Genomic DNA, 21,016 nt, shown 5'->3' with positions numbered 1-21,016 from the left:
TTGGGGACTGTGAAAAGACCCTTGGTGGCATGTCTTGTGACTATGTAAACAATTTGGAATTTTCAGCACATTAATGTTTCTTATAAAAATAAGTGATGCATAGTATTTATATTAGCCCTGATTACAATGAAAGGCAAGATGTGCCGCTATGTTCTGGGCCAGCTGCAGCTTAACTAGGTCTTTCTTTGCAGCACTTGACCACATGACTGGACAATAATCAAGATAATCAACTAAACTAGATCCTGCAGGAGTTGCTTTTTTTTAGTGTGGTGTCAAAGAAAGCAGAGCATTTCTTTACTATGGACAGACCTCTCCCCATCTTTACAACCATTGAATCTATCCGTTTTGACCATGACAGTTTTCAATCGAAGGTAACACCACGTAATTAATTCAGATTCAGCTGAGGTCTAAAGTTTAGGGATTGATTTGTAGGGGGGTGGTATCTTAATGCATTTTAATTCCAGGCTATAAGGCAATAAAACATTTGAAAGGGTATGTAGAATTTCTGTTGGCACTGTAAGATGAGGGGTTGTGTTTGCACGTTTCATAAACATATTTTGTATGTATATTTTTATCAGCTGAGGACTTCCTTGTTGCCATTCAGCTTGTCCTCGGAGATAAGAGCAATTGCAGAAGCGCTTTCTTTCATCAAAGAACGGGCGCGGTTTCCTTGGGCTTGTTGATGTCAAATTGTGGATTAAGGAGGTACTTTGATACGTTTAAAAACTCAGATTAATATAGTACGTACAGCTTTTTTCTTAGCTAGCTAGCTAACCGGCAAGCTAACTTGCACTTCTCACAATCTGTTCTAAATACCGGACTGTAGTGGCTAAATCAATCCATTGGGCGTATTCCTCCTTTTAGCAAGCAACAGTTAACGTTTGAGTATCCTGAAACTACTATGTATGCAGTTTTGGGCTACGTTTTTCGACATCAACATACTCGATTATCAAGTATGTAAAAAAAAAAAAAAGAAGCCTGCATAATGATTGAGCGTCAGTAAAGTTGCAGTTTCTCCGGGGTTTTTTGTCAGTAACGTCGCAATGAATTTTGTCTTGACTCATTTGTAGAATGTTGCAGCTGTGCCCTCCTCTGCCGTCGCTAACATTCTATCCATGAGTACCTCGGACAGTGAAGGGGACACCTACAAAGAGAGGACAGCCCAGGTTGCATCCGAGATACCTGTTATGGGTGTAAGATGACACAGTGATGCCCTCTGTTGGTAAATGTTCATTAGTGCAACTCTTGTGGTTTACCGGGGTGCTTGAGATACCCGGATGTGTTGTGACGTACTGAACAAGACTGGTTACTCGCATCAATGCCTCTGTCTCGTCATTTAACATTCAAACTTGGTGTCAGAAGTGGGATAACTAACCATGCTTTCTGCAAATTAGACATTTACATTTACATTTAAGTCATTTAGCAGACGCTCTTATCCAGAGCGACTTACAAATTGGTGCATTCACCCTATGACATCCAGTGGAACAGTCACTTTACAATAGTGCATCTAAAACTTAAGGGGGGTGAGAGGGATTACTTATCCTATCCTAGGTATTCCTTAAAGAGGTGGGGTTTCAGGTGTCTCCGGAAGGTGGTGATTGACTCCGCTGTCCTGGCGTCGTGAGGGAGTTTGTTCCACCATTGGGGGCCAGGGCAGCGAACAGTTTTGACTGGGCTGAGCGGGAGCTGTACTTCCTCAGTGGTAGGGAGGCGAGCAGGCCAGAGGTGGATGAACGCAGTGCCCTTGTTTGGGTGTAGGGCCTGATCAGAGCCTGGAGGTACTGAGGTGCCGTTCCCCTCACAGCTCCGTAGGCAAGCACCATGGTCTTGTAGCGGATGCGAGCTTCAACTGGAAGCCAGTGGAGAGAACGGAGGAGCGGGGTGACGTGAGAGAACTTGGGAAGGTTGAACACCAGACGGGCTGCCGCGTTCTGGATGAGTTGAAGGGGTTTAATGGCACAGGCAGGGAGCCCAGCCAACAGCGAGTTGCAGTAATCCAGACGGGAGATGACAAGTGCCTGGATTAGGACCTGCGCCGCTTCCTGTGTGAGGCAGGGTCGTACTCTGTGGATGTTGTAGAGCATGAACCTACAGGAACGGGCCACTGCCTTGATGTTGGTTGAGAACGACAGGGTGTTGTCCAGGATCACGCCAAGGTTCTTGGCGCTCTGGGAGGAGGACACAATGGAGTTGTCAACCGTGATGGCGAGATCATGGAACGGGCAGTCCTTCCCCGGGAGGAAGAGCAGCTCCGTCTTGCCGAGGTTCAGCTTGAGGTGGTGATCCGTCATCCACACTGATATGTCTGCCAGACATGCAGAGATGCGATTCGCCACCTGGTCATCAGAAGGGGGAAAGGAGAAGATTAATTGTGTGTCGTCTGCATAGCAATGATAAGAGAGACCATGTGAGGTTATGACAGAGCCAAGTGACTTGGTGTATAGCGAGAATAGGAGAGGGCCAAGAACAGAGCCCTGGGGGACACCAGTGGTGAGAGCGCGTGGTGAGGAGACAGATTCTCGCCACGCCACCTGGTAGGAGCGACCTGTCAGGTAGGACGCAATCCAAGCGTGGGCTGCGCCGGAGATGCCCAACTCGGAGAGGGTGGAGAGGAGGATCTGATGGTTCACAGTATCGAAGGCAGCCGATAGATCTAGAAGGATGAGAGCAGAGGAGAGAGAGTTAGCTTTAGCAGTGCGGAGCGCCTCCGTGATACAGAGGAGAGCAGTCTCAGTTGAATGACTAGTCTTGAAACCTGACTGATTTGGATCAAGAAGGTCATTCAGAGAGAGATAGCGGGAGAGCTGGCCAAGGACGGCACGTTCAAGAGTTTTGGAGAGAAAAGAAAGAAGGGATACTGGTCTGTAATTGTTGACATCGGAGGGATCGAGTGTAGGTTTTTTCAGAAGGGGTGCAACTCTCGCTCTCTTGAAGACGGAAGGGACGTAGCCAGCGGTCAGGGATGAGTTGATGAGCGAGGTGAGGTAAGGGAGAAGGTCTCCGGAAATGGTCTGGAGAAGAGAGGAGGGGATAGGGTCAAGCGGGCAGGTTGTTGGGCGGCCGGCCGTCACAAGACGCGAGATTTCATCTGGAGAGAGAGGGGAGAAAGAGGTCAGAGCACAGGGTAGGGCAGTGTGAGCAGAACCAGCGGTGTCGTTTGACTTAGCAAACGAGGATCGGATGTCGTCGACCTTCTTTTCAAAATGGTTGACGAAGTCATCTGCAGAGAGGGGGGAGGGGAGGAGGATTCAGGAGGGAGGAGAAGGTGGCAAAGAGCTTCCTAGGGTTAGAGGCAGATGCTTGGAATTTAGCGTGGTAGAAAGTGGCTTTAGCAGCAGAGACAGAGGAGGAAAATGTAGAGAGGAGGGAGTGAAAGGATGCCAGGTCCGCAGGGAGGCGAGTTTTCCTCCATTTCCGCTCGGCTGCCCGGAGCCCTGTTCTGTGAGCTCGCAATGAGTCATCGAGCCACGGAGCGGGAGGTGAGGACCGAGCCGGCCTGGAGGATAGGGGACATAGAGAGTCAAAGGATGCAGAGAGGGAGGAGAGGAGGGTTGAGGAGGCAGAATCAGGAGATAGGTGGGAGAAGGTTTGAGCGGAGGGAAGAGATGATAGGATGGAAGAGGAGAGAGTAGCGGGGGAGAGAGAGCGAAGGTTGGGACGGCACGATACCATCTGAGTAGGGGCAGTGTGGGAGGTGTTGGATGAGAGCGAGAGGGAAAAGGATACAAGGTAGTGGTCGGAGACTTGGAGGGGAGTTGCAATAAGGTTAGTGGAAGAACAGCATCTAGTAAAGATGAGGTCGAGCGTATTGCCTGCCTTGTGAGTAGGGGGGGAAGGTGAGAGGGTGAGGTCAAAAGAGGAGAGGAGTGGAAAGAAGGAGGCAGAGAGGAATGAGTCAAAGGTAGACGTGGGGAGGTTAAAGTCGCCCAGAACTGTGAGAGGTGAGCCGTCCTCAGGAAAGGAGCTTATCAAGGCATCAAGCTCATTGATGAACTCTCCGAGGGAACCTGGAGGGCGATAAATGATAAGGATGTTAAGCTTGAAAGGGCTAGTAACTGTGACAGCATGGAATTCAAAGGAGGCGATAGACAGATGGGTAAGGGGAGAAAGAGAGAATGACCACTTGGGAGAGATGAGGATCCCGGTGCCACCACCCCGCTGACCAGACGCTCTCGGTGTGTGCGAGAACACGTGGGCGGACGAAGAGAGAGCAGTAGGAGTAGCAGTGTTGTCTGTGGTGATCCATGTTTCCGTCAGTGCCAAGAAGTCGAGGGACTGGAGGGAGGCATAGGCTGAGATGAACTCTGCCTTGTTGACCGCAGATTGGCAGTTCCAGAGGCTACCGGAGACCTGGAACTCCACGTGGGTCGTGCGCGCTGGGACCACCAGAGTAGGGTGGCCGCGGCCACGCGGTGTGGAGCGTTTGTATGGTCTGTGCAGAGAGGAGAGAACAGGGATAAACAGACACATAGTTGACAGGCTACAGAAGAGGCTACGCTAATGCAAAGGAGATTGGAATGACAAGTGGACTACACGTCTCGAATGTTCAGAAAGTTAAGCTACGTAGCAAGAATCTTATTGACTAAAATGATTAAAATGATACAGTACTGCTGAAGTAGGCCAGCTGGCAGTGGGTGCGTTGTTGACACTACACTAATCAAGTCATTCCGTTGAGTGTAATAGTTTCTGCAGTGTTGCTAATCGGGGGCTAGCTGGCTAGCTAGCAGTGTTGTTTACGTTACGTTGCGTTGCGTTAAAAGAACGACAATAGCTGGCTAGCGAACCTAGAAAATCGCTCTAGACTACACAATTATCTTTGATACAAAGACGGCTATGTAGCTAGCTATGTAGCTAGCTACGATCAAACAAATCAAACCGTTGTACTGTAATGAAATGAAGTGAAAATGTGATACTACCTGTGAATGCGACCGGGTTGTGAGTCAATTCGGTAGACGTTGGCTAGCTGTTGGCTAGCTAGCAGAGTCTCCTACGTTAAGGACGACAAATAGCTGGCTAGCTAACCTCGGTAAATTAAGATAATCACTCTAAGACTACACACTCTAAACCTAAACAACACAATTATCTTGGATACGATGATACGAAGACAGCAAAGACAGCTATGTAGCTAGCTAACACTACACTAATCAATTCGTTCAGTTGAGTGTAATAGTTTCTCCAGTGCAGCTAATCAGTGGACGTTAGCTAGCTGGGTAGTGAAGACTACGTTAGGACGGCGAAATACGATAATTACGCAATTATCTTTGATACAAAGACGGCTATGTAGCTAGCTGAGAAGAAATTGCTAAGATTAGACAAATCAAACCGTTGTGCTATAATGAAATATAATGAAAAAGTTATACTACCCGCGGTAGCGAAGTGCAGATGCGACCACTCGCTCCAACCGGAACCGGAAAACCTGCTCTGGTTTACCATTCAAACAATACCGTCTGTGCCGTTTTACCAACAAGACCCCGACCAAACCCAGCCTGCGGACATGGAGCCCAGGGTAGGTGTCCTCTGCACTGTTGGGCAAGTGCCCTTTCCCACAGCGGGGACACCTTGGATCATTTCAATGGCTCTATCCCAATTGGTCTTAGGATACAAGGAATCGCAATCTCCTCACCTCCTTTGCAAATGTATTGGAGGAGATGGTCCAAGGTCGCTCCCTGGACCCTCCTCAACGCATTTTGAGAAGTCGGGGAGAGGATGCAAGGAATTTAGCATGACTTGAGAAAGAGCCTTTGAATCAAGTGTCTGCAGCACTGAGATAGTGGTGATTGTGATGAAGATATAACTGTGGGTATCACAGCCACTACTTGCTATTTTCTATTGACTTCTTCATAGTGCAATAATAACACTATTATTCACACCATGTACTATTTCCATGTGATAAGCAGTGCTAGAAAATGCTCCATTACCTTGCAGCGGCGCCTGGTGGCCCCTGAGCCTGCAGCTGAACCCCCCAGCCTGAACAGGAGTGCCAAGGAGCAGGAGCACATAGACCTGGAAGAAGACGAGGAGCTCACACTCAAGTACGGCACCAAGCATGTCATCATGCTGTTCGTCCCCGTCACCCTTTGCATGGTGGTCGTAGCCACCATAAAGTCGGTCAGCTTCCACACTGAGAATAACTGACAGTAGCTGTCAGTGTTTTTTTTTTCCTTCCGTTTAGCAGCCCACCTTGGGTTATGTTTATGAGGCATCAAATGGACAGAAGTGGGGACGGGCTGCTATCTGGATCTTTCCAATAAGAAATGCTCATTTTTGTGTTCCGTTTCAAATATTTTCTGTTGTGCCCTAATGAACACGACCCAGCGTAATATGAGAGATGCTTCTTTGCGTGACAATATGAGATGAGCTGCTTCTATGTAGGACATTATGAGAAGAAGTGGTTCTTGCATATCTTTATGACAGATCCTTAAGGGATATTTTCCTGTGATTTGACACTGACATGCTTAGAATTTAGTAGACACTAATGTCTCTATTACTTGAATATTTGACTGGTTTTCCAAAACTTTAGTACAAGCTAAGTTCATATCTATCTTGCTGGAACTAAGGCTAAATTAGGGGTGGCCAACCCTCCCTCTGGACATGGGGAGCTACGGGGTGTGCAGGCTTTTGCTCCAGCCTTACTATAACAGCCTGAAACCTGGAACCTGATTTTGTAGAATGTGTGTTCGAGTAGGGCTGGATCCTGCAGAAGGGTAGCTAGCTAGCAAAATCCTGCAGGAGGGTAGCTAGCTAGTAATCTGAGAAGGATGGTTGGCCACTCCTCCTGAGATAAAGATTAGGTGTAGATGATATTAGATTTAGAGTGAAGTTGCCCCTGATGCTGATCCAAGGTCAGTTCTGCATTTCCCCCACTAATAGTTAGTGGTCATACTCTACAAGTACCGCTGCTACAAGGTGAGACAGACTTAGGGTGTGTATTCAGTGATGTTAAACATTCTGAATGTTGCAGATAGAAATAGAATGAATAGAGTGGACACAATTCCCAGGTATTCTATCTGACATGTAATCATATGTTTTACACTGCATATTTCTATCTAAACGTTCTGTAACGTTACATCCTGAACAGGCCCCAAATTTGGAGTGCTATATTCTAATGCTCTGTGTCATGGTTAATTTTGTCCTAGTTCATTCACGGATGGCTCATCCTGTCCAAGCTGATGCTGCTCTTCTGGTTCAGCTTCGTGTACCTGGGGTGAGTGTCCCTACCTGCAATTGTTTGTAGTCGGTCGTATGGTATCATGTTGCCTGGCTGTTGTGGTTGTTTCAAGAAGAGAGCGGGACAGGAAGGCTGTCTCATATAATATATAGGCTCTTTATATGGGCTTAGTTCATGGCTCTGGTCAAAGGTAATGCACTATATATAGGGAATAGGATGTCACTTGTTTTACACCTTAAAGAAATTTCCACCACACTAGTGTATTAACTAACTTTGTTGGCTCAAACTTCTCCCCCCTCAGCTTTTCTTATTTAAAGAACTGTCCAACAGATCTGAAAGATCACCTTAGTCCCTGGGCCAGGGATTTTAACTTAAACAGATCCCCACTGTCCTCACTTATAGTACCAGTCCAAAGTTTGGACACCTACTCGTTCCATGTTTTTTCTTTTTCTACGTTGTAGAATAATAGTGAAGACATCAAACTATGAAAGAACACATATGGAATCATGAAGTAACCCAAAAAGTGTTAAACAAATCAAAATATATTTAAGATTCTTCAAAGTAGCCACCCTTTGCCTTGACAGCTTTGCACACTCTTGGCATTCTCTCAACTAGCTTCATGGGGTAGTCACCTGGATTGTATTTCAATTAACAGGTGTGCCTTGTTAAAAGTTGTGGAATTTCTTTCCTCCTTAATGCATATGAGCCAATCAGTTGTGTTGTGACAAGGTAGGGGTGGTATACAGAAGATAGCCCTATTTGGTAAAAGACCATGTCTATATTATGGCAGGAACAGCTTGAATAAGCAAAGAGAAACAAAAGTCCATTACTTTAACGTCTTGGTGACAAGGGGGCAGTATTGAGTAGCTTGGATGAATAAGGTGACCAGAGTAAACTACCTGCTACTCTGTCCCAGATGCTAATATATGCATATTATTAGTAGTATTGGATAGAAAACACTCCAAAGTTTCTAAAACTGTTTTTGAATGATGTCTGTGAGTATAACAGAACTCATATGGCAGGTGAAAATCTGAGACAAATCCAACCAGGAAGTGGGAAATCTGAGGTTTGTAGTTTCATTTAAGTGATTGCCTAGCCAATATACTATATCTATGGGACCAGATTGCAATTCCCAAGGCTTCCAGCAGATGTCAACAGTCTTTAGAACGTTTTGAGGCTTCTATTGTGGAAGGGGGTCGAATAAGAGCTGTTTCAACAAGTGGACTAGGCTGTGGCTAATCAGTTGTTTACTGTGCGGGCGCGCCGTGCCTTCTTTTTCCTCTGTAATGAATACGCCATTCTCCTGTTGGAATATTATTGAAGATTTATTATAAAAAGACCCTAAGGATTGATTGTAAACATTGTTTGACATGTTTCTACAAACTGTAATGGAACTCTTTTGACTGTTCGTCTGGATTTTGCGCTCGCGCATTGTAAACTAAACGCGTGAACAAAACGGAGGTATTTGGACATAAATATGGACGTAATTGAACAAAACAAACATTTGTTGTGGGAGTCCTGGGAGTGCATTCCGACGAAGATCAGCAAAGGTAAGTGGAGATTTATGATGCTATTTATGACTTTTGTTGACTCCACAACTTGGCGGGTAACTGTATGGCTTGATTTTGTGGCTGAACACTGTTCTCAGCTTATTGAATATTGTGCATTTGCCGTAAAGCTTTTTTGAAATCTGACACAGCGGTTGCATTAAGAACAAGTTTATCTTTAATTCTATGTAAAACATGTATCTTTCATCGAAGTTTATGATGAGTATTTCTGTTATATGATGTGGCTCTCTGCAATTTCTCTGGGTGTTTTGGAGGCATTTCTGAACAAGGTTTTTGGATATAAATATGAACTTGATCGAACAAAACATACATGTATTGTGTAACATTGAGTCCTGGGAGTGTCATCTGATGAAGATTGTCAAAGGTTAGTGATTAATTTGATCTATATTTCTGCTTTTTGTGACACCTGTCTTTGGCTGGAAAATGGCTGAATGCTTTCTGTGACTAGTTGCTGACCTAACATAATGATATGTTCTGCTTTCGCCGAAAAGCCTTTTTGAAATCGGACACTGTGGTTGGATTAACGAGAAGTGTATCTTTTAAGTGTGTAAATTACTTGTATGGTTAAGGAGTTTTAATTATGAGATTTCTGTTGTTTTTGAATTTGGCGCCCTGCAATTTCACTGGCTGTTGGCGTGGTGGGACGCTAGCGTCCCGAACGATCCCAGAGAGGTTTAGACATGAAAGTTCATCAATCCGGAACATTTCAAGGACTTTGAACGTTTCTTCAGGTGTAGTTTCAAAAACCATCAAGCGCTATGATGGAACTGGCTCTCATGACGACCGCCACAAGAAAGGAAGACCCAGAGTTACCTCTGCTGCAGAGGATAAGTTCACTCGAGTTACCATCCTCAGAAATGTCAGTCCAAATAAATACTTCAGAGTTCAAGTAACAAACACATCTCAACATCAACTGTTCAGAGGAGACTGTGTGGATCAGGCCTTCATGGTCAAATTTCTGCAAAGAAACCATTACTAAAGGACACCAATAAGAAGAGATTTGCTTGGGCCAAGAAACACCAGCAATGGACATTAGACCGGTGGAAATCTGTACTTTGGATTGATGAGTCCAAATATGATATTTTTTGTTCCTACTGCTGTGTCTTTGTGAGATGCAGAGTAGGTGAACGGATGATTTCTGCATGTGTGGTTCACACTGTGAAGCATGGAGGAGGAAGGTGTGCTTTTCTGGTGACACTGTTAGTGATTTATTTCAAATTCAAGAGTCACTTAACCAGCATGGCTACCACAGCATTCTGAAGTGATATGCCATTCCATCTGGTTTGTGCTTAGTGGGACTATCATTTGCTTTTCAATAGGACAATGACCCAACACACCTCCAGGCTGTGAAGGGTTATTTGACCAAGAAAAAGCGTGATGGAGTGCTGCATCAGATAACCTCGCCTCCACAATCACCTGGCCTCAACCCAATTGAGATGGTTTGGGATGAGTTGGACCGCAGAGTGAAGGAAAAGCAGCCAACAAGTGCTCCGCATATGTGGGAACTCCTTCAAGACTGTTGGAAAAGCATTCCTCATGAAGCTGGTTGAGAGAATGCCAAGAGTGTGTGAAGGGTGGCTACTTAAACAAATCAAAATACACTTTTTGTTGTTTTGGTCACTACATGATTCCATGTGTTATTTCATAGTTTTTGATGTCTTCACTATTATTCTACAATGTAGAAAATAGTACAAATTAAGAATTACCCTTGAATGATTAGGTTTGTCCAAACTTTTGACTAGTACTGTACATCAAAGGCAGCATTCTAATTCCTCAGTTCAAACTGAATGGGAGTATCTCAACAGTTTTTAATGTGAATTCCTCATCCTAACAGACAATGCCGATGAAAGGAAGGATATTCATCGGTCCTCTAATCACTATGGATGAAGGATCGGGAAGGAAGCAACTAGGACCATTGAGATACATCCCTTGTCTGTAAAGCGGTTTGAGGTTTAAATGCACTTTACATTAAGTTTGATTTGACATTTCTCTATTCCTATCCAGGGAGGTATTGAAAACCTGCAACATGGCCATGGATTACTCCACAGTAGCCATCATCTAGAACTTTGGGGCGGTGGGAATGATCTGCATACATTGGAAGGGGCCCCTGCAGCTGCAGCAGGCGTACCTCATCGCCATCTCAGCCCTCTTGGCCCTGGTGTTCATCAAGTACCTGCCCGAGTGGTCCGCCTGGGTCATCCTGGGAGCCATCTCTGTCTACGGTGAGTGAGAGGGTTCAGAGTACATATTGTTGTTGGTTTCTACTGTCTAGCATTGTCCGGAATACCATGAAAAAGGGGTAAAAATAAAAATCCACCTTGCCTATCCCAGTGCAAGATGAATCTACCTTCTTATTACGTATACCTATCTAATCCTTTTTGATCTTAGCCAAGATGGGTAGAGGCTACAGATTGTTTCTGGACGTGCCCTTTGATTTAATGGCATAGGTGTTAATGGTATACCAGTTATCATGCTGCTGTACAGACCTTGACTATTAGCTGAGCACCACCTATCAAAAAGTGTGCAATTTCGTCATGCATAGATGTTGCAATCATTCTTCCAGTAGTTCAGTATTTTTTTGGCTCACTCAGAAATTCCTGTGTCATGCTGTTTTCCTTTTGTTTGCAGATTTGGTTGCAGATTTGTGCCCCAAAGGTCCTCTAAGGATGCTTGTGGAGACAACACAGGAGTGTAACGAGCCCACCTTCCCTGCACTCATATATTCATGTAAGTACAAGGTCTTGTTCATTGGGGCACACCGTAGTAAAATGTTTTGCAACAAAGTTCACGGGTGTGTATTTATAGTAGCTATTACAGTGAAATAATACCATGCTATTGTTTGAGGGGAGTGCACAACAACAAAACTTATCACAGCAACTGGTTTGATACATTCACCTCTGAAGGTAAATAATGTACTTACATTCAGTAATCTTGCTCTGATTTATTATCCTGAGGGTCCCAGAGATAACATGTAGCATAGTTTTGTTTGATAAAATCCATTTTATATTCAATTGCAGGAACTGGGTTCTAAAGTTTGAACCTCTGCTGTGTCTGCCCGCCAGCTGTATGAATAACATACAGCTGGTGGGTTTTAAGCTTTTTAAAGATTTTTGGCAGGATAGAACAGCAGCCTCTGGTCTATGTATATTTGTAAACAACAGCTGGTGCGCGAAATATAAGGGAAGTCTCGAGGTTCTGCTCGCCTGAGGTAGAGTATCTTATGATAAGCTGTAGACCACAATATTTACCAAGAGTTTTCATCTATATTCTTTGTAGCTATTTATTTACCACCACAAACCGATGCTGGCACTAAGACTGCACTCAATGAGTTGTATACGGCCCTAAGCAAACCGGAAAACCCTCATCGAGGCGGCACTCCTAGTGGCCGGGGACTTTATTGCAGGGAAACTTAAATCCGTTTTACCTCATTTCTATCAGCATGTTAAATGTGCAACCAGAGGGGGAAAATCTAGACCACCTTTACTCCACAAACAGAGATGCGTACAAAGCTCTCCCTCGCCCTCCATTTGGCAAATCTGACCACAATTCTGTCTTCCTGATTCCTGCTTACAAGCTAAAACTAAAGCAGGAAGCACCAGTGACTCGGTCAATAAAGAAGTGGTCAGATGACACAGATGCTAAGCCACAGGACTGTTTTGCCAGCACAGACTGGAATATGTTCCGGGTTTCTTCCGATGGCATTGAGCGGTACACCACATGAGCCACTGGCTTCATCAATAAGTGCATTGATGACATCGTCTCCATAGTGACCGTATGTACATACCACTAGCCAAGAATTACAGATCACATCCACACTGAGCTAAAGGGTAGAACTGCCGCTTTCAAGGAGTGGGACTCTAACCAGGATGTTTATAAGAAATTCTGTGATGTCCTCTGACGAACCATCAAACAGGTAAAGCGTTAATACAGGACTAAGATTGAATCGTACTACACCGGCTCCGACGCCTGTCAGATGTGGCAGGGCTTGCAAACTATTAGACTACACACAGCCATGAGCCTACTAGAAGAGCTAAACTACTTCTATGCTCGCTTCGAGGTTAGCAACACTGAAACATGCATGACAGCATCAGCTGTTCCATACGACTGTGTGATCGCGCTCTCCGTAGCCGATGTGAGTAAGACCTTTAAACAGGTCAACATTCACCGCAGAGCCAGGTGGATTACAAGGACGTGTACTCCGAGCATGCGCTGACCAATTGACAAGTATCTTCACTGGCATTTTCAACCTCTCCCTGTCTGAATAAGGGTAGGTAACAACACATCCGCCATGCTGATCCATAACACAGGGGCCCCTCAGGTTTGCGTGTTGAGTCCCCTCCTGTATTCCCTTTTCACCCATAACTGCATGGCCAGACACGACTCCAACAACATCAAGTTTGCCGATGACAACAGTGGTCACAACAGTGACCACGATGAGACAGCCTATAGGGAAGAGGTCAGAGACCTGGCCGTCTGGGGCCAGGACAACAACCTCTCCCTCAACATGATCAAGACAAAGGAGATGATTGTGGACTACAGGAAAAGGAGGACCGAGCACGCCCCCATTCTCATCGACGGGGCTGTAGTGGAGCAGGTTGAGAGCCTTAAGTTCTTTGGTTTTCCACATCACCAACAAACTATCATGGTCCGAACACACCAAGACAGTAGTGAAGAGGGCACGACAAAGCCTATTTCCCCTCAGGAGCCTGAAAAGCTTCGGCATGGGTCCTCCGATCTTTAATACAGTTCTACAGCTGCACCATCGACTGCCTGGTATGGCAAGTGCTCAGCCTCTGACCGCAAGACACTACAGAAGGAAGTGCGTATGGCCCAGCACATCACTGGAGCCAAGCTTCCTGCCATCAAGGACCTCATTACCAGGCGGTGTCAGAGGACGGCCCTAAAAATTGTCAAAGACTCCAGCCACCCTGGTCATAGACTGTTCACTCTGCTCCCGCACGGCAGATGGTACCGGAGTGCCAATTCTAGGTCTAAACAGCTTCTACCTCCAAACCATAAGACTCCTGAATAGTTAATCAAATGGGTACACAGACTATTTGCATTTTACCCTCCCCACCCGTATTTTATTATTTATGCATAGTCACTTTAACTCTACCTACAGTGGGGCAAAATAGTATTTAGTCAGCCACCAATTGCGCAAGTTCTCCCACTTAAAAAGATGAGAGGCCTGTAATTTTCATCATAGATACACTTCAACTATGACAGACAAAATGAGGGGGAAAAAATCCAGAAAATCACATTCTAGGATTTTTAATGAATTTATTTGCAAATTATGGTGGAAAATAAGTATTTGGTCAATAACAAAAGTTTATCTCAATACTTTGTCATATACCCTTTGATGGCAATGACAGAGGTCAAACGTTTTCTGTAAGTCTTCAAGGTTTGCACACACTGTTGCTGATATTTTGGCCCATTCCTCCATGCAGATCTCCTCTAGAGCAGTGACGTTTTGGGGCTGTTGCTGGGAAACACGGATTTTCAACTCCCTCCAAAGATTTTCTATGGGGTTGAGATCTGGAGACTGGCTAGGCCACTCCAGGACCTTGAAATGCTTCTTACGAAGCCACTCCTTCGATTCCCGGACGGTGTGTTTGGGATCATTGTCATGCTGAAAGACCCAGCCACGTTCATCTTCAATGCCCTTGCTGATGGAAGGAGGTTTTCACTCAGAATCTCACGATACATGGCCGCATTCATTCTTTCCTTTACACGGATCAGTTGTCCTGGTCCCTTTGCAGAAAAACAGCCCCAAAACATGATGTTTCCACCCCCATGCTTCAGTAGATATGGTGTTCTTTGGGTGCAACTCGGCATTCTTTGTCCTCCAAACACGACGAGTTGAGTTTTTACCAAAAAGTTAGATTTTGGTTTCATCTGACCATATGACATTCTCCCAATCTTCTTCTGAATCATCCAAATGCTCTGTAGCAAACTTCAGATGGGCCTGGACATGTACTGGCTTAATCAGGGGGACACGTCTGGCACTGCAGGATTTGAGTCCCTGGCGGCGTAGTGTGTTACTGATGGTAGGCTTTGTTACTTTGGTTCCAACTCTCTGCAGGTCATTCACTAGGTCCCCCCGTGTGGTTCTGGGATTTTTGCTCACCATTCTTGTGATCATTTTGACCCCACGGGGTGAGATCTTGCGTGGAGCCCCAGATCGAGGGAGATTATCAGTGGTCTTGTATGTCTTCCATTTCCTAATAATTGCTCCCACAGTTGATTTCTTCAAACCAAGCTGCTTACCTATTGCAGATTCAGTCTTCCCAGCCTGGTGCAGGTCTACAATTTTGTTTTTGGTGTCCTTTGACAGCTCTTTGGTCTTGGCCATAGTGGAGTGTGACTGTTTGAGGTTGTGGACAGGTGTATTTTATACTGATAAACAGTTCAAACAGGTGCCATTAATACAGGTAATGAGTGGAGGACAGAGGAGCCTCTTAAAGAAGAAGTTACAGGTCTGTGAGAGCCAGAAATGTAGCTTGTTTGTAGGTGATCAAATACTTATTTTCCACCATAATTTGCAAATAAATTCATTAAAAATTCTACAATGTGATTTTCTGGATTTCTTTTCCTAATTTTGTCTGTCATAGTTGAAGTGTACCTATGATGAAAATTACAGGCCTCTCATCTTTTTAAGTGGGAGAACTTGCACAATTGGTGGCTGACTAAATACTTTTTTGCCCCACTGTATTACCTCGACTACCCTGTGTCCCCGCACATTGACTCTGTACCAGTATCCCCAGTATAAAGCCTCACTCCTGTTATTTTACTGCTGCGCTCAAATTATTTGTTATTTTTCTTAATGAATATGATGTCAGTTCAGTTGTCATCTGAGATATTCTCATCAATGATAAGATGACAAACTCTACAGTGGAAAGTCTACACATCCGAGTTATCGGATTCACATGGAATTGTTGTTCAATTTAAATGTTTGAATATGAAATTATTTGTGATGGGGTGAAATGTGATTTTTAGCTTCTAAAATGTGAGATTTGGATTTTCATAAGATAGGGCTCTGCTCAATCAGTGGCCCGCCACTGTGAAGGGACATGGGCTATAAAACTTTTCAAGCACGCCCTCCTCTCCCTTCCTATATAAGCCCTTGACGACAATATAACCTCCTGTTCCGAGGATGTAGGACGACGGTCCGATGTCAGAATGGTTCAGATAATAACTACAGAATGAAGCCAACATCAGCATGCGCTTTGGTTGCGAATGGTATGAACTTTGAACTCTTATTCACTACAGAAGTGATACCTCCTTGCCGTTGAGTTAGCAACCGCAGCTGCAAACACAGGTTAGGAAGGAACAGACAGAGTATCCCGTCTACCACACAACGACGTTACTACAACATATTCAATTTACCAGCAGAGACATTCTTCAAAGGACACAGGACTCGGTTGGGCAACACGGCCTTCCATCTACCACCAACCTACCGAAGTGCAGCTCAGAGTAAATATTTATTGCATTTTCCTTTTCCAAATGGGCGGTAATTTAGACTGCATAAGATAGTGTATTTACGATAGCACAGCTTCGGCCTTTGTTCCTCAGTCTTCCCGCTCCACTCAAACCCACCCCCTTTTCTTTTGTGTAACAAGCTGTCATATCTGTTCCGCCGCTAGGGACGTAATCCTTTATGAAGTAATTTGTAATCAAGTTATGATTTAATTATGTGTATGTGTAATTCTGTTGGATTAGTTAGGTATTTTGTATTGCTGATTCAACTTGTTAGCCAGGGTTCGTGCAGATAAATTCTTAGTTACAATTTTCAAATGAGACTGAATTAAGATGACGATTAATATTGACTGCCATTGATGTCAAATATTACTTGCTCTTTAAGAGTTTATTTGTGAGATAACCGCTCTATAAATATTATTTTGTGGTGCCCGACTCTCTAATTAATTACATTTACATGATTAGCTCAATCAGGTAATATTAATTACGGATAAATTATTTTATAGAATAGCATGTCATATCACTTAATCCGGCATAGCCAAAGACACGACAAGTGTAAGAAATGTTGGTGAACATTACACCAAGCCTATCAAAATGTAGCCATTTGGCATGTCTAGCCTATCCTTTCAGATCTCCAAATATGCATAGGGGTGGCTGTATTACTGCCATACCGGCAGTCATGAGTCATGACCACAGTAAAATTCCACGTGACCATTGAGTAATCTCCTTTTATCACTCTTGACATGCATTGGTGGTATTCAACTCGTTAATGACCATCAGGTTGCTAATGGCCTGGCACTCTGGGCTCTATTGTCCCTCTAACCACTCTGACATCAATGCAAAATCACACTTATCATCAACAATATTGTGCTTTTAAAACTCGCCTCACTGTGAAGTTCAACAAACTTCAAACTGAGTGGTTTAAACTGAGTGGAAAACATGGTCATTGTGGATGTTGTTTCAAAGTGGACAGCGCTTTCTAAGGGCACGATTAATTCAAAACACCCATAAGCATATTAGTTTATGCATAGGCCTATATATGAGCCCCGAAAAATGATTGTGCTGTTATACAATACATAGCCTACCGCATATTATACACGACAGAACAACTTTTAATTAGGATTTCTTTGGTACATAATTGCCAACCTGTAATCTGAAATTCTAGTAATCGCCTTTGAATGTGTACTGTATTATCATGCATACTGGATGGACTGGTTACCTTATTCTACGCTCCAAACGTTCTATCCATGAGTCTGGAAGTGAACGTATCAGCCTAGGTGATGTTGGTTCATTGATTTGTGCAAGGTGGCTTACAGTTATTCACCATAATTGTAGGCTAACTTTGTTTTTTCCCTATTGTATTTATGTATGATTAACTGTTCAGTTACAAGTCTGAACTAATGTTTGAGTTTATTTTATTTTTACAGGGACAAGTGCACATGAATCAACGTTTCAGTAAAAGTGCCGGTTTTAGCCAGCCGGCTCATTTTCAACCGCAGTCTCTGGGCAGGTTATTAAAAACATGTTTGTGGTAAGCAGAGCCATGGTAAATTAGAAAGGCAGTTTCTGCAGAAACTTTGGAATGGGTGTTGATTGCTAGCCTATTTAGTGTGGTGGCTAAGCTGAAATTGCCCTAAGAACTGTGTTTAAGCACCAAATGTGGCCCATTTTGTGGATTTGAAATGTTCTTTTAATGACCCCTTCTGTGTCTCACAGGGACTCTGCCTCACTCTTCTGCTGCTGGCCATATACAAGAAGGAGATTGGGGGGGCCATCACCTTCGGCCTGGTCTTCTACTTCTCTACAGATAACCTGGTCCGCCCCTTTATGGACAACCTCGCTGCCCATCAGTTCTACATCTGACTTCCCCTCTGGGGGTCAATAGAATGCACAAAACCCCCCCCTCCACGCCTGTAATGTTTTACACCAATGGTAGTATAAGCAAGGATTTGATTGGGGGGGCTATAATGCCTTTTAATCAAATTTTGTATATTTTGCTAACAGGTCACCACAAATGAGGGTCAAATGCATCAAGGATTGTTTCATGGGGTCTTCAAGGTGGCAGGTGTATCTGGCTGTTATTTTCCAGATATAGGATGGCGTCAATTTGTTTCTTCTCATTAGATAGGTCAATTTTGATAAGATGCAGGTCAGAAAAACAGGATATTGTGAATGATCAGGAGAAATCACATTTGTATTACGCACTATAGATCATTTTGAATTAGGCATTTATGTCCCACTCAACCAACTTTGGGTTCTTTTGAGGATAACTTGGCACTTCAATAGTTCAAGTGAAGTGGTAACTTGAACAGTCAAGACATGCTGCAGTGATCCATTCAAGTCAAATCTCTGCTCAAGGCTACTGGTTTTTAAAGGGGCAGTGCAGTCCAAAACTTGATTTAATTATATTTGCCCACCAAGGTCAAAAATAACTCTGAAATTGGGAAAATTATAATTCCCTTTTAGTGTGAGGTTAATCTTTTTACTCCTGGAATTTGCCTGTTCAGGTGGGATGTAGTTTTTGGCCCCCACAGCATGACATCACAATCCGATCGGATTATTCTGACCAATAACCTGTTCACAAAAATGGTTAGCTCCTACAGACAGTGACTCTGTCTGTCTGGGGCTTGCTATATAAAGCAGGCATCGAGGTCAGTGTATTTGGTGTTATTTTCATGAAATAAAGTTGTTGTTTTTTTACACTGATTTTAATGTCTTGAAAGCAGAAAGTCTGTCTTCACTTCTAACCCCCATTCCCTTTATGTAAATAAGCAAGACAATCAAGCAGATTCAAATGAAAGTTCTGTTTGAGGCACTATTCGTCAACAATTGATTTAATCTTGTATGACTTGTAGAAAATTATTAAACTTTACATTTTCTAATAGTTGGTTTGAAACCAAATGGAAGTCAAATCATGCACTCTCTATTTCGATAATTGCTGCTATGTATGGTGAAGGTGTAGGATTGGGGGAGAGGCTGATGCTAGATCTGTACCTAGGGGAAACATCCCGGAGAGCCCGAAAACAGAAACTAAACATGAAGCATGATGGTCCAAACTAGCCTGAAATCCAAACGGATATTCTCTGTTCATCAGTTTGTATTGCAGTCTAGGTTCTAAATGCTCACTGAAGACCAAAACTTGCCGGTAGCTTAAAGCTAAAATACTGGCATGCTGTTTGAACGCAACGAGAGTGTGTAGTCTTTATATTGAAGATATATTTTATAGAATGTAATGCTGTAACATTTTATATTAATACACTTAAATGAAGTTTGATGGATTTTCTGTTGTGCAATAAAGTGGTACTTCTGCTAAATGAATTCCAAGAGCACAAATCTAACAATGGATGAAAGGGTGCTTCTGACGATTAATCTTAATGGTTGTACAGTCGTCTCAAATAAAACTGTGAAGGACCTTGGCGTTACTCTGGACCCTGATCTCTCTTTTGAAGAACATATCAAGACTGTTTCAAGGACACCTTTTTTTCCATCTACGTAACATTGCAAAAATCAGAAACTTTCTGTCCAAAAACGATGCAGAAAAATTCATTCATGCTTTTGTCACTTCTAGGTTAGACTACTGCAATGCTCTACATTCCGGCTACCCGGATAAAGCACTAAATAAACTTCAGTTAGTGCTAAATACAGCTGCTAGAATTCTGACTAGAACCAAAAAATGTGATCATATTACTCCAGTGCTAGCCTCCCTACACTGGCTTCCTGTCAAGGCAAGGGCTGATTTCAAGATTTTATTGCTAACCTACAAAGCATTACATGGGCTTGCTCCTACCTATATCTCTGATTTGGTCCTGCCGTACATACCTACACGTACGCTACGGTCACAAGATGCAGGCCTCCTAATTGTCCCTAGAATTTCTAAGCAAACAGCTGGAGGCAGGGCTTTCTCCTATAGAGCTAAATTTTTATGGAATGGTCTACCTACCCATGTGAGAGACGCAAACTCGGTCTCAACATTTAAGTCTTTACTGAAGACTCATCTCTTCAGTGGGTCATATGATTGAGTGTAGTCTGGCCCAGGAGTGTGAAGGTGAACGGAAAGGCTCTGGAGCAACGAACCACCCTTGCTGCCTCTGCCTGGCCGGTTCCCCTCTTTCCACTGGGATTCTCTGCCTCTAACCCTATTACAGGGGCTGAGTCACTGGCTTACTAGGAATCTTTCATACCGTCCCTAGGAGGGTGCGTCACTTGAGTGGGTTGAGTCACTGATGTGGACTTCCTGTCTGGTTTGGCGCCCCCCCCCCCTTTGGTTGTGCCGTGGCGGAGATCTTTGTGGGCTACACTCGGCCTTGTCTCAGGATGGTAAGTTGGTGGTTGAAGATATCCCTCTAGTGGTGTGGGGGCTGTGCTTTGGCAAAGTGGGTGGGGTTATATCCTTCCTGTTTGGCCCTGTCCGGGGGTGTCATCGGATGGGGCCACAGTGTCTCCTGACCCCTCCTGTCTCAGCCTCCAGTATTTATGCGTCGGGGGGCTAGGGTCAGTTTGTTATATCTGGAGTACTTCTCCTGTCCTATCCGGTGTCCTGTGTGAATTTAAGTATGCTCCCTCTAATTCTCTCTTGGAGGACCTGAGCCCTAGGACCATGCCTCAGGACTACCTGGCATGACGACTCCTTGCTGTCCCCAGTCCACCTGGCCATGCTGCTGCTCCAGTTTCAACTGTTCTGCCTGTGATTATTATTATTTGACCATGCTGGTCATTCATGAACATTTGAACATCTTGGCCATGTTGTTATAATCTCCACCCGGCACAGCCAGAAGAGGACTGGCCACCCCACATAGCCTGGTTC

The 21,016-nt window shown here is 44.2% G+C and overlaps 1 protein-coding gene across 5 annotated transcripts; it reads left to right on the top strand.

Annotated features, from left to right (window-relative positions):
- Positions 1 to 234: 234 nt before the first annotated feature.
- LOC124015993 (presenilin-2-like) lies at positions 235 to 19,620 on the top strand. 5 transcript variants are annotated; one of them, XM_046331510.1, is made up of 6 exons: positions 254 to 371; positions 5,926 to 6,032; positions 7,137 to 7,204; positions 10,741 to 10,958; positions 11,365 to 11,463; positions 17,929 to 19,620. In XM_046331510.1, exons 4-6 carry the CDS (start codon positions 10,817 to 10,819, stop codon positions 18,021 to 18,023), a joined length of 336 nt encoding a protein of 111 aa, XP_046187466.1. In that variant the 5' UTR covers positions 254 to 371; positions 5,926 to 6,032; positions 7,137 to 7,204; positions 10,741 to 10,816; the 3' UTR covers positions 18,024 to 19,620. The 5 variants fall into 5 exon arrangements, 3 of the variants coding, with proteins under 3 accessions (XP_046187467.1, XP_046187466.1, XP_046187468.1); XR_006835275.1 differs by lacking the exon at positions 254 to 371 and adding an exon at positions 629 to 705; XR_006835276.1 differs by lacking the exons at positions 254 to 371; positions 5,926 to 6,032 and adding an exon at positions 603 to 705.
- Positions 19,621 to 21,016: the final 1,396 nt, after the last annotated feature.

Source organism: Oncorhynchus gorbuscha, linkage group LG26 (assembly GCF_021184085.1).
Source record: "Oncorhynchus gorbuscha isolate QuinsamMale2020 ecotype Even-year linkage group LG26, OgorEven_v1.0, whole genome shotgun sequence".
NCBI lineage: Eukaryota > Metazoa > Chordata > Actinopteri > Salmoniformes > Salmonidae > Oncorhynchus > Oncorhynchus gorbuscha.
This window is presented reverse-complemented; position numbering and strand designations above follow the sequence as displayed.

Excerpts from the sequence above, each read along its gene's own strand:
- LOC124015993 (XM_046331511.1), top strand. The coding sequence starts at position 10,817 with ATGATCTGCATACATTGGAAGGGGCCCCTGCAGCTGCAGCAGGCGTAC. Across the intron at positions 10,959-11,364 it reads GGGAGCCATCTCTGTCTACG|ATTTGGTTGCAGATTTGTGC; the intron begins GTGAGTGAGAGG and ends TTTTGTTTGCAG. Across the intron at positions 11,464-17,928 it reads CCCTGCACTCATATATTCAT|GGACTCTGCCTCACTCTTCT; the intron begins GTAAGTACAAGG and ends TGTGTCTCACAG.